The sequence below is a fragment of the Hipposideros armiger genome, unplaced genomic scaffold (assembly GCF_001890085.2).
Source record: "Hipposideros armiger isolate ML-2016 unplaced genomic scaffold, ASM189008v1 scaffold_1151, whole genome shotgun sequence".
NCBI lineage: Eukaryota > Metazoa > Chordata > Mammalia > Chiroptera > Hipposideridae > Hipposideros > Hipposideros armiger.
Genome location: NW_017732501.1, coordinates 344,705 through 355,988, shown reverse-complemented (window position 1 = coordinate 355,988; position 11,284 = coordinate 344,705). Strand labels below are relative to the sequence as shown.

General features: G+C 44.8%; 1 protein-coding gene across 11 annotated transcripts; it reads right to left on the bottom strand.

The window, feature by feature from the left end:
* Positions 1–3,681: 3,681 nt before the first annotated feature.
* On the bottom strand, positions 3,682–11,195 carry SPACA5 (sperm acrosome associated 5). Of its 11 annotated transcripts, XM_019632545.1 has the most exons (6): positions 11,017–11,183; positions 9,533–9,544; positions 6,084–6,389; positions 5,454–5,612; positions 3,950–4,028; positions 3,682–3,850 (listed from the first exon to the last, which is right to left on the bottom strand). In XM_019632545.1, the coding sequence occupies exons 3-6, from the start codon at positions 6,343–6,345 to the stop codon at positions 3,751–3,753; spliced, it is 600 nt and encodes a 199-aa protein (XP_019488090.1). In that variant the 5' UTR covers positions 6,346–6,389; positions 9,533–9,544; positions 11,017–11,183; the 3' UTR covers positions 3,682–3,750. The 11 variants fall into 11 exon arrangements, with proteins under 11 accessions (XP_019488090.1, XP_019488091.1, XP_019488095.1 ...); XM_019632546.1 differs by lacking the exon at positions 9,533–9,544 and having other exon boundaries at positions 11,087–11,195; XM_019632550.1 differs by lacking the exon at positions 9,533–9,544 and having other exon boundaries at positions 6,084–6,308; positions 11,087–11,194.
* Between the last annotated feature and the right edge of the window lie 89 nt (positions 11,196–11,284).

The window sequence follows — 11,284 nt, the reverse complement described above, 5'->3', positions numbered from 1 at the left end:
GTGTGTGTATACCAGAGGTGTTCCTTGTGTTATGTGCCTTCCCCTGTTGAGGTCTAGTTTTTATTGCTTTCGGCTTGTCAGTAGGTGGGCTTGACTCCCAAGCTGACTAGCCGTGAGGATTAGCTGTGTCCAAAGTTTATAAGCTGTTGTGTGGGGGTTGACCCCTCTTATGAGGCTTGGCCCCAAGGGGCTGTTGTGCCTGTAGCAATTTCCCTTTGCGTGTGAATCTTGTAGGTCAGACCCTGTAATGCTCTGGTTTTATCTAAAGTTGGTCTCTGGGTATGGTGATTCTTGTGCTTCTTTGGCTGGGCCCCGCTGCAGAGTGTGTTTTAGGGCAAAACAGATCGACAAGCACAACCACAACAGCCACTAAAGGTAACCAGATACTCTCTGATGTACAAAACAACCATCACCCTACATTCCACATGTATAGAGATAGCAATCAAACACAAGGAGAAAACAAACCAACAGAAACAAAATGACAATGAGAAAAGAAAAGAAAAAAAAGGGAACAAATAGCAGAACAAGATAAAATAAAATATAATAAAATAAAAATATAATGAATGTGAGAAACAAAATAGCAACACCTTTAAAACAACAACAGCAACAGAAAAAATTAACTTGCAGAGAAAATGGAAAGGAGGAGGCAAATCAAGCTGTGACAAGGAAGCAGGAAAGAAGGGAGAGAGAGAGGTTAGAAGAGAAGGAAAGACAAAAATGAAGAGGAAAAAAAAAATATATATATATATCTACACCCCCATATATATGGACATATATATCCACATATATGCACCTTTATATATGCCTATATAAAAAACTAAAATTACTAATGAAATAGAAAAATCCAAAAACAACCAACACAATTGTTCAGTGAAAGAAAAAAAAAACATCCAAGAGAACCCAATTAACAATAACAATATAACACACCAAAAGAGAAATCCAAACCGAAAACAATCAAAAAAATTTGAGAAAAAAAAACAAGAAATAACCAGTGCCAATCTTGGCTGAAGTCCGCCAAGCTCTCCCCAGGTTTTCCTCTGCTATACACACACTCCTGTGAGTCTTGTGGGGGCAGAGCCAGGCACCTGGCATCTAGATTGAATTTGGTAATGCAGGTCTATTTTAGATGAGTGGAGTTATGAGGTGTGATTGGTAGTTTTTTTACAAAGTCAGTGTTATTTCTGCTCCTGCCTGTCCAGAGGCACTCTGATTTCTGCGCAGCCAGAGGACTGGATGTGCGTCTTCAGGTGCTCTTTCCACTGGGGCTGTTGGAGGGGTGGGGGGTGGAGATTTCAGAGCTGCTGGTAGACCTTCCTGTGTCTCAGCAGCCAAAGTTGTTCTGCTTCCCAAGCTGCCCAGGAGAGGTGGGAGTGGGACAGCCATTTAGTAGTTCCCTCCTGCAGCCTCTTCTCATGTAAATCACTCAACCCCCAGGGAGTCAAAGCACCTTTGTTCTGACTTACTCCTCTCTTCAGGAGTTAGCCTCAGGCTCTGGCAGGGATGGGGCCAAGGTTTCTGAGGGAGAGTGGGGGTGTGCACTTATCTATGCAGTTTATTTTTCCTGTGTTTAAGTACTCTGCATGGGAGTCCCTTCGCTGCTCATCGTGCTTGGTAGAGGTTTGTTTGCTGCGCTCCAGCGGCTCAAATTGCTGTGCTTTCCAGGGGAGAACTCAGGGAGCCCTCCTCACTGCTGCAATTTTTTATCCTCTCCTCGAACCCAATTTATGTTAATAAACATAGTCCCATGGAAATGATTAGGGAAATATTCCAGTATAAATACAAAACCCTCACAAAAAAATTAATAAAATATATTATTAAGACTAGCTGTTTTGACATCTCTCATGGTGGGAAACAAGTGCCATCTACAAGCAAAAAGGGTTTACCAATGGATATAAAGTTACAGATTTAAAGATAGCCACTAAAGGAACAATTATAAATATACTGTTAAATATTATAATTAGAAAGGATGCATAATCAGAACAATGTAAATAAAACAACATAGGTCATCAAATCCAGGTTCCAGAAGTAGCAACAGCTGATAATACCAATATTTCTGCCCCAGCCTGTTCTACGGTCAATATTTTGGCTGTGTTTCTAAGTGTGGACCTTCCCCCTTTCTGAGCTTGATCATGAAGTCTTCCCAGAAATATCTGATAGGATTTTAAGAAGCCTTCTTATTACTTAAATTCACCAGAGTTTATTTCTGCTGCTTTTGATGAATAATATCACATTCAGAAACTGGTACCCAGAGTGATGGCACCCTTTATGGACCCTCAGGGAAATATGAAATTTGGTTATCTACGCTGTTTGGGGCTGAAGGCAAGGGAAATCCAGTTGGCACTAAAAAAGAGGGCTTGGGCATTCCTTGAAATGCTGTGCAGATTGCTTTAACGACCATGTGTGCTTACCTTGGATGAACATTGAAAAAAACGATTTGGGTAGTTAAGTATCCACCCCCAACCCAAGAGTACAAAGGACATGAGGTACTGTTTCCTCATGGGGGTGGCTAATTCCAATGGGGCTGGTGGCAAAAAGAGAAAAATTGGCAAGTTCAAATTCCTAAATTCTCTGCTCAAGTCACAGGCTGAAACCTAGGCATTCTGTAAAAAGAAATTATCTTGTGCATCCATTGAATCCCTGGCTTAAATTCCCAGGTCATTTTAAATTTAGGATACTGATTGCAAAAGAGGGAGTGGGGAGCTGAGAGTTAGAATGGTAATATGTGGGAGAATATGAGTACTTTAAAAATTTTAATTCCCACAGAGCTTCCTTAAGAGACTCTGTCTAATTAAAGACCTTACAGTAACCTGAACTGAAAGTGCTACATTTTTTTAAATCGGGGGACTTGGGGGTGGGGCACAGTGTTGGGGAATTGGGGAGGGGACCAGCCAAGTTGTTGTTCTTTAACCTTAGTTGTGGAGGGAGTAGCCACCATCCCATGAGGGAGTCGAACCAGCAGCCTTGTTGTTAAGAGTGTGCGCTCTATTCACTGAGCCATCCGGGCGGCAGCTGAGCTCAAGGTGCTGAGTTCAGTCTTAGTTGTGGGCGGGCGTAGCCCACCACTGAACAGGCAATCTTGTTGTTAGGAGCACGTGCTCTCACCAGCTGAGCCATCCTGCTACCTGTTGTCAGCTCAGCAGCAGGTTAGCTTGGGAGCAGTGTCACTGGCCCATGTGGGAATCAAATCGGTGGCCCTATTACTCAGAGCTTGTGCTCTTAAGCTAACACTTAACCAACTGAGCCACTCAGCCGGCCTGAGATTGCTACTTTTTAAGGGAAGCTAATTTTCATGACCCCAATATCCACCCTTCTATCTCCAGACTGATAACTGTCTTCTGTACCAAGCACTTTATGTGCTTCATAAACATTAATTCATTTAATTCTCCCAACAATCCCATGAGATAGTTACTATCATTATCATCCTCATTTTACAAATGAGGTACTGAGGCATGGAGATAGCAAGTGCCTCCCCCAAGGCAACATAGCTAGTAAGTGGTAGAGATGGTATTTGAACCCAAGAGAACATGTGCTCTTAATCACTATACTATCCTCCACACCCCTCACCAACCTTAGTGATCTGGTGTCCCCTGATTACAGCTTTGAATATATGGAGGAAGTGACTAAATGGAGTGCGTCCAGGCATTGTAAAAATGAAGAGTGTCAGGCATCAGAGGTCTCTTGCATTGTTTATAGGTATCATCCTTTATTAAATCCACAAAAAGGAAAATACAATTTCTCTCTGGGAATCTGTCATGAAGTCATTATTTTTGCATCAGGTTTTGCATGCATATTACACCCCTTGAGCCATTCAGATAAATCGTGGCCATAACAATGCCGGGTCCAAGAATCCCTGGGAAATAGAGGGAGGGAGGATGAAGTAGACAGGCTGATGAGGTAGCAGTGCCACTATCCTGGCAGCCCAGGGTCCAAGCCATCCCCATGAACTTACCAGGCATTCATACCATTCCGTGAGGACACCACCTGCTTGACACACATGATGTCATCCAGAATATGGCGGTTGAGAAGGTCTGTGGGGAAAAGAGGGACAGAGTGATCTGGTGTATTGGGGACAGGGTGCCAGTGTATGGAGGGCACAGGGGTTCTGGGTTCCTTGGGGGCATGAATAGCATCAACAACTACATTAGCTGATTCTGGATGACCTTGATTTATTTCTCAGCTGGTTACCTCAACTGCCAGGTTGGTTAGTTCTGTATAACCTTACTCATGTTGACTGACCCTAGATGACCTTGACTGTCATGTTGGCTGGTTATGAATAACCTCAACCACCATATTGGCTGGTCCTAGACAACCTTAAACTCCATGTTGGCCAGTTCTGGATGACTTTAACTGTCATTTTATCTGGTTATGAATGATCTCAACTGCAATGGTGGCTGGTCTTACATCACCTCAACCACCACGTTGGCTAGTTGGGAAGCTATTCAACTAAAAGGTTGGTTAATCCTCGTGACTTTGAACACTGTTATCATGTCCTAGATAATCTCAATTCAAATTTTGACTGGTTATGATATGAATGACCTCATTATCCATGTTGGTTAGTCCTGTTCAACCTCAGCCACCATGGTCCCTGGTCCTAGATGATCTCAACTATCATGGTGGCTGGACCAGGATGGGCTTAACTGTCATTCTGACTAGTTAATGATCTCAAACCCCATGTTGACCTTTCCTGAACAACCTCAATTGTCAATTTCCATTTTGACTGGTTATAAATAATTTCAAACTCCATGTTGACTGATCCTCAACTTTCATTTTAGATAATTCTGGACTACCTCAATTTCCATGTTGGCTCAAAGTGAACAACCTTAACTTTCATTTTTTGTATACTTTCATTTTTATAAATAGTATTGAAAAACCTTAACATTCATGTTACCCTGTCATCGACAACCTCAACCTCTATCTTGGCTACTCCTGGACAACCTCAACCTTCAAGTGGGCCAACCCTGGGTGACCTCTCTGTCACTGTGTCAGGACTTGGACAACCTCAAAGACCATTTTGGCCAACCTTGAACAACTTCTACTGCTATTCAATTTTGTCCTGAACAACACCACACTTTTCTGGAAAGTTCTCTCTTTTCTGCACAGAGGTACATTGTTTCTGTTCTTACAGCCAGATATCTGCTTCTTTCCTCAGGGCCTGAACAACCTCAGCACCAAATCAAGACAATCTCCTCCTCCATTACACAAGGAGCTAAGTTTCCTGAAGACTTCAGCCTCCATTCTGGGTGATATTTGGGAGCTCTGAGTCTTCCTGACCTAGACAACATTTCAGTACAATCTGGCTAAGAATACAAGGTGGTGTTTCTAACAGCCCAGGCAACTCTACTTCTTTCCCTATAATTTTTCTGCTTGTTACTGGAGATTATGGCTTAGACAACCTTAATGGGTTGGGAAGTGGGGCAAGGCAGGGCTTCAGGGTATCCCCATTGCTGCCTCACCACGACACTCCATGTGACAGAGGTTCAGGGTGGGTGTAATGCCATTGTCACACCACCAGGCGGAGTTCAGCTGAAAAATGCCATATTCACTGCTGCCGTCAGGATTGTGGTCCACGAAGGAGGTGTCAAAGCCACTTTCATAGTGTGCCACGCACAGCCCTGGGGCAGGGAGGGAAGAGGTAGCAGATAGGCATGGGGCCCTGGGGCAGGGAGGGAAGAGGTAGCAGATAGGCATGGGTCCTGGAAATAAAGGAGGGGAAGAGGAGGAGGGTGGGGACAGGGATGGTTATCATCTCAGTTGTGGGGGTGATGATCTTGGTTTGGTGGTAGTGTTGATGTTGGTGATTTTGGTGAGATGTCAGTGACGGCAGTGGTGATGGTATTCATGGTGATAATAGCAGTGATGACATTGATGGTAGTGATGATGTTGAAGGTAGAGATGAGGGCGATGGTTGTGAAAGCAATGATGGTGATGGCATTAGCTTAGTTAAATCATTCATCATTGTCAGGGGATGACCAAGAGGATCATGCCCTGGCCTGGGGAGGTGATAAATGACAAGGGGGGGCCTGGGTCTGAGTGTGGTGGGTGGCTCAGAGTGTGAGTAAGACATGGGGCAACTGGAGTCTCACAGTCTCCAATGCTGTAGCCAAGGAAGCCGTTGAGGCCCGCTTTCTCCAGCTTCATTGCCAGGTTGCAGCGTCCATAGATCTTGGTATCCACAGTGGCAACCATCAGCATGGTCAGGATCACGATCACTGTGCCCCAGGCTCGCATTATGACATCCACCACAAGCCCTACTAGCTGACTCCTTGCTCCAGACTCACCATGCACTGGGTATTCTGGAACTCTGGGCTCTATGAGCAAAGATCTAAGTGATAGATTCCGGAACATGGAAGCCGGAGGGCTGGGTACCTCAGCATATTCCTCAGTGCCATCTTTGTTACAGACACACATAAGGGAAAAAGAAAGATACTGACATATACACAGAGATGGAAGGAGACAAAAACAGGGAGAAACCGAGATGTCAGAAAGAGATGTAGAGAGAGGGGCTGTGGACATACAATGACAGATAGGACTCACACTTGGCCCACATTCTCCTACATTCTTTTTTTTTAATTATTTTATTTTGTTTAATTAATGTCTCATGTCATAATTTAAATAAAATAACAATTATCATGCCATAAACGAATTCCACAATAAAACACAATATTTACAGTAAAATCTGTAGTATTTATCATGAGGTAAGATCCCGTTAATATCAGTTCGGAGTCCTCTCCTACATTCTTTAACACTATCCCACTCTACTACTGTTAATCATGCTCTAGCACTTGGTTACCTCAATTTCCACTCACTCTGCCCCTCATCACCTCCATTCCCCCACTCTGTTAAGTAGTCAGCTCTGCTGACTATACTGTGCCTACAGCCACCTCAGATTCTTCATGCTTTGCAAAATATGACCACCACACCCTCACCCTCTGCCCCACCCCTTACTTCCATTTACTCATTCTCAGCACCTCCTTCACCTCTCTTCATTTACTGTGCCCTATTCCACCCTGATTTCCTGGAATCTGCCTCGTGTTACCCCCATTCAATTACACTCTGCCCCTTGTTACATGTTGTATGTTATATATTACATATATACACACTGTACTGCTTGTTCACCTCTGTTCTCATTCTACCTTTTATTCCCTATTCACTTACATCCACTCATATTCATTCACACTGGGCCTCCTATTACTGCAATTCCCTAACCCTCTACTTATCATTACCCAAAGTCTCTCACATCATATTTCTTCTTCACCTACATTCACTCTCACTCAGACTCATATGCTACTTTCACCTCTACTTCCTGACACTGCATCAGATAACGCCCATTCACCCTCACGTGGCCCATTCTTCAACTTTGTTCATTGATTCTGGACCTCATTCTCTCCCTTATTCTCTCTTTCTGCTCCTTCTTTATCTCTATTCTGTAATGCAGCCCCCATATTACCTCCATTTCCTGGACCTGTGCCCCATATTACTCCCAAACACTAGCTTGTTACCCAGATATACTCACTCTATGCTTGGTCACCTCCACTCTTTCTCAAATTTCTCATTACCTCCATTTACTCGCTCTTTGCCTCTCATTATCTCATTCATTTAAATGCACTCCTAATGTAATCCCCATTTCCACTGATCACTCCCATTCTGCTCCTGATTCATGTCTAATTGCTCCCACTCTGCCCCACAGTACCCCCATTCAGTCACACTCTGCCTCAAATTCACCACTTTTTGCTCACATTGGGCCCCATTTTCCCCACCTTCCTCATCTTGGGCCATGTAACTGGACCTTCATCCCCTCTCCTTCTGCCTCACAATACCCAGTTACTCACCTTCCTCTGCTCTTTATTTCCATCCTCTCTCACCCTGCCCAACATTACCTCCAATTATGTACATGCTTCAGCTCATCCACCTGGGCTGATTCACACTGGGATCCCTGTACATCCTTGGAACACTGCCCTGCATTATCCCTGTCTAATCCTAGCCTCCCCTCATTCACCTCTCATCACTCTCCTTCTCCCTCATAGTATTCCCACTCAAACTCGACCCAATTCAGGTATTCACATTCTACCATGTATTCATCTCCCTTCCCTCTTATTCCGTCCCTTGTGCACCCCATTCTTCCCCCTATGCTCCACATTACCTCCATTCCTTCCTACTTTTCCCCAAAACCCACCTGTTTACTAATACTGTGCTTCATAAACCATCATTCATTCACACTGTAATCCTTAGTACTCATATCAACTGTAATGCATTATCAACTTCATTCACATTCACCACCTTTCATTACCCCATTCACTTACAGTCTGCTCCCACTTTCACTCTGTCACTTAGACTGTATCTCATTTTCCTATCATTTACTCAGTCTCATCCATAATTTCAAATGAAGGCAAAACTTAAGGCATAGATACTCCCTCATTCTGTCCCACAATACTTACATTCACTCCACTCTACTGTTCATTCACCTCCATTCCATAGCCCATTGTCTCTCCAAATTCATTCCCAATTTGTCCTTCATCAGCCATTATTCATTTCCTCCTGCCCCAGTACCGTGTGTTTCCCGTTTACTGACACATCAGCCAAGACAGACAAGTCTGATGTGTTTTTCAGGATTTGGTTTGGCTGCACATACCAACACTACCACAAATACCAGTGGCTTCAAGGGGATGGAAGAAGATTCCTCTCCTGGACGCAGGTACTTCAGGGCGAGCATGGCAGCTCCAAGGTCACTAGAAAACTGGCTCCTTCTGTGCTGTTGATCTGCCAAACTCACCTGCTACCTCATTATCCAAAATGACTGCTCACAATTGGCAACACTTTCATAGTTTTGATAAAAATGTATCTTAAGAGCAATTGTTACCGATGACTTACCAGTGAGGTGGGGTGGGGTGGAGGGGCGTTTGGGTGGAAGCATCACACGTGCACTCTGTGGTGGCACAAGCTACCTGTTAGCTTTCCACACCACTTTACCTAGCTATCTGCTGCTTAGGCCACTGTATGAGGAGATCTCACCTGTAGGGACCAATGGTAGAGGATGCCCAGGACAAAGAGTGGGGATCCTAGCTCTGTAGCAGAAAAGCTGGCCTCACATAGCTATGAATGTGCACTGTGAACCCTGGGACAGTTTCTGAGGGGCTGTATCACTGACTCAGGAACATTTCTGGAACTGGCAATCACTGCACCCCAACACTCACCAACCCTAAAGGATTTCCCCCTCCACATAGGGGTGTGTGTGTGTGTGTGTGTGTGTGTGTGTGTGTGTGTGTGTGTACAAACTGGTGAGGAAATGATGTTTGCAGGCTGGAAGAGGCCAGACTGGGATGGGCCCTAAAGGTCCAGCCCCTCCTACTTTCCATTTCCTAATGCATTCAGAGGGCTGATAAGTTTTGTACCAAGGAGGGGCTGATCCTTCAGGGACCAAGAGATCTGAGTTACTCCCCTGCTTTCTCTCTTTGCTTTGTCTGCTCCATCTGTATTTCTGGTAAAAACATTCTTTGGCTATTGTAATGGTTCTGGAATGATGACCCTCAGATACCTTCTGGAAGTCCTGTGGGATATTAAATAAACAAGAACATTATTAGGTGGAAGTTAAGGGTATGACCTTGGGAACCTCTGTGACTTTGGGCAAGTTACATAGTCTCTCTAGGACTCAGTTCCCTCATCTGAGAAGTGGTGTGTGTGTGGGGAGGGCACAGGACTGTTCACAGATAGTGGGGACTATCTGAGGCAATTCATGTTATGTGTTTCACACAGTGCCTGGCACACAGGATATATTGAGCTAGGTCTGAGCCCCCATTATCACTTGCTGGGCCTGTTGGCAGGAACCTTGGTTTTCCTGGTTTTGCCCTTGCCCTCTGCAGTTTGGTCTCCACAAAGAAGCCTTCAGGTCATCTTTTTATTTTTTTCTCCTTAAAAAAGTTTTATACATACAGTCTAATTTTATTTAAATTATCATCATTGTCATCATTTATATAGCACTTGCTAGGTGGCACACATTGTTCTAAACCCTTTACAATAATCAACTCATTTGTCGCCACAACCCTAATGAGGTAGGCACTGTCATTACCCCCGTTTTATAGATGAGGAAACTAAGCAAAGAGAAGTTGAATCCTGCCATCAGTTACAGAGCTGGGGGAGGGAGGGTTGAAATCAGGCTGTCTCTATTATGTTCATTTGTTTGGTTTGTTGTTGTTGTTTGTTTTTGTTTCTGTTTTATTCCCTGCTGTATTCTCAATATCTAGAACACAACCTGCTGTACAGGAGGTGCTTAAGCAAATTCATGTGGAGCTTATGTTCTAGTAGTGCAAGACAGACAATAAACAAGTCAAATATATGTGTATTTTTAACATTAATATATAATGCTAGATCACTTCAGACTGGTCTTTTAAAAATCAGACCCCTCTTATGGCTTCCAATTATGTACAGAATGAAACGAGCTCTGTTCCTGGCAGAGGCGGCCCTACACCAGCTGGCCCCCAATCACCTGCCCCCTTGCCCGCACCTTCTACACTCCCAACACAATGACACTGTTCCTGTTCCTCCAACATGCCAAATTAGGTCCTCCTTCAGGGCCTTTGCAACATCCATGCCCTCCACCAGAAAGCTTTTTGCTTCAGATATTTGTGTGGCCAGCTCCTTTTGGTCTGTGTACCTGTCACCTCCAAAGAAAGGAGGTCATCCCTGCCTATCCAGAGGAAGCAACCTGTCCGCCACTACTTAACACATCCCCTTCACTCCAGGTGCGCGCGTGCGTGCGTGTGTGTTTTCTCCTAGGTCACCGTTTATTTATTCTTCAGCTTCCTGTTTGTCTGCATACCGTCCTTCAAACTGTCAACTCCCAGCCCTCGCCACTGGATGGAGCCAGCGACCTTTCCCTACTTCCTAGACTTTGTGCAGGCCATGCAATTCTTCCTTGCATCCTGTCTTCCAGTTCAATGACACCTGTAAACCCGATGCTGCCCTTCAACTTTAAGAAACCCATATGCTACCCGCTAGAACTTTCCTTAATTGGGCACTTACCCTCCCCGCAATAAGGAAATTGGTCTTGGAAGTCTTAGTAATGACGACCTCCTCAGAACAAAGTAAACACCTGCTCAACGCTTACGCCCTCCAGAGTAGGAGACGTGGTGAGCGCGGCCAACCCCTCGGAGCAGTGACATCACCGGCGCGGCCATCTTCCCTCCGCGCTTGCGCCTCAGCCCTGTCGCACTGGCTTCGGGGCCGGCAGGAGGAGGCGGCAAGTTGACTATTGGCGGACGCGGGCTCCAAACCACAACTGAGCGTGCGC

Bases quoted from the DNA above. Each gene is read 5' to 3' on its own strand.
- SPACA5 (XM_019632539.1), bottom strand. From the start codon at position 8,710: ATGCTCGCCCTGAAGTACCTGCGTCCAGGAGAGGAATCTTCTTCCATC. The intron at 4,029-5,453 runs GTGAGGCAGCAA...TTTTCCCCACAG, and splicing joins CTGTCACATGGAGTGTCGTG to ACCTTCTCAACCGCCATATT. The intron at 3,851-3,949 runs GTAAGTTCATGG...TCTATTTCCCAG, and splicing joins CGGAATGGTATGAATGCCTG to GGATTCTTGGACCCGGCATT.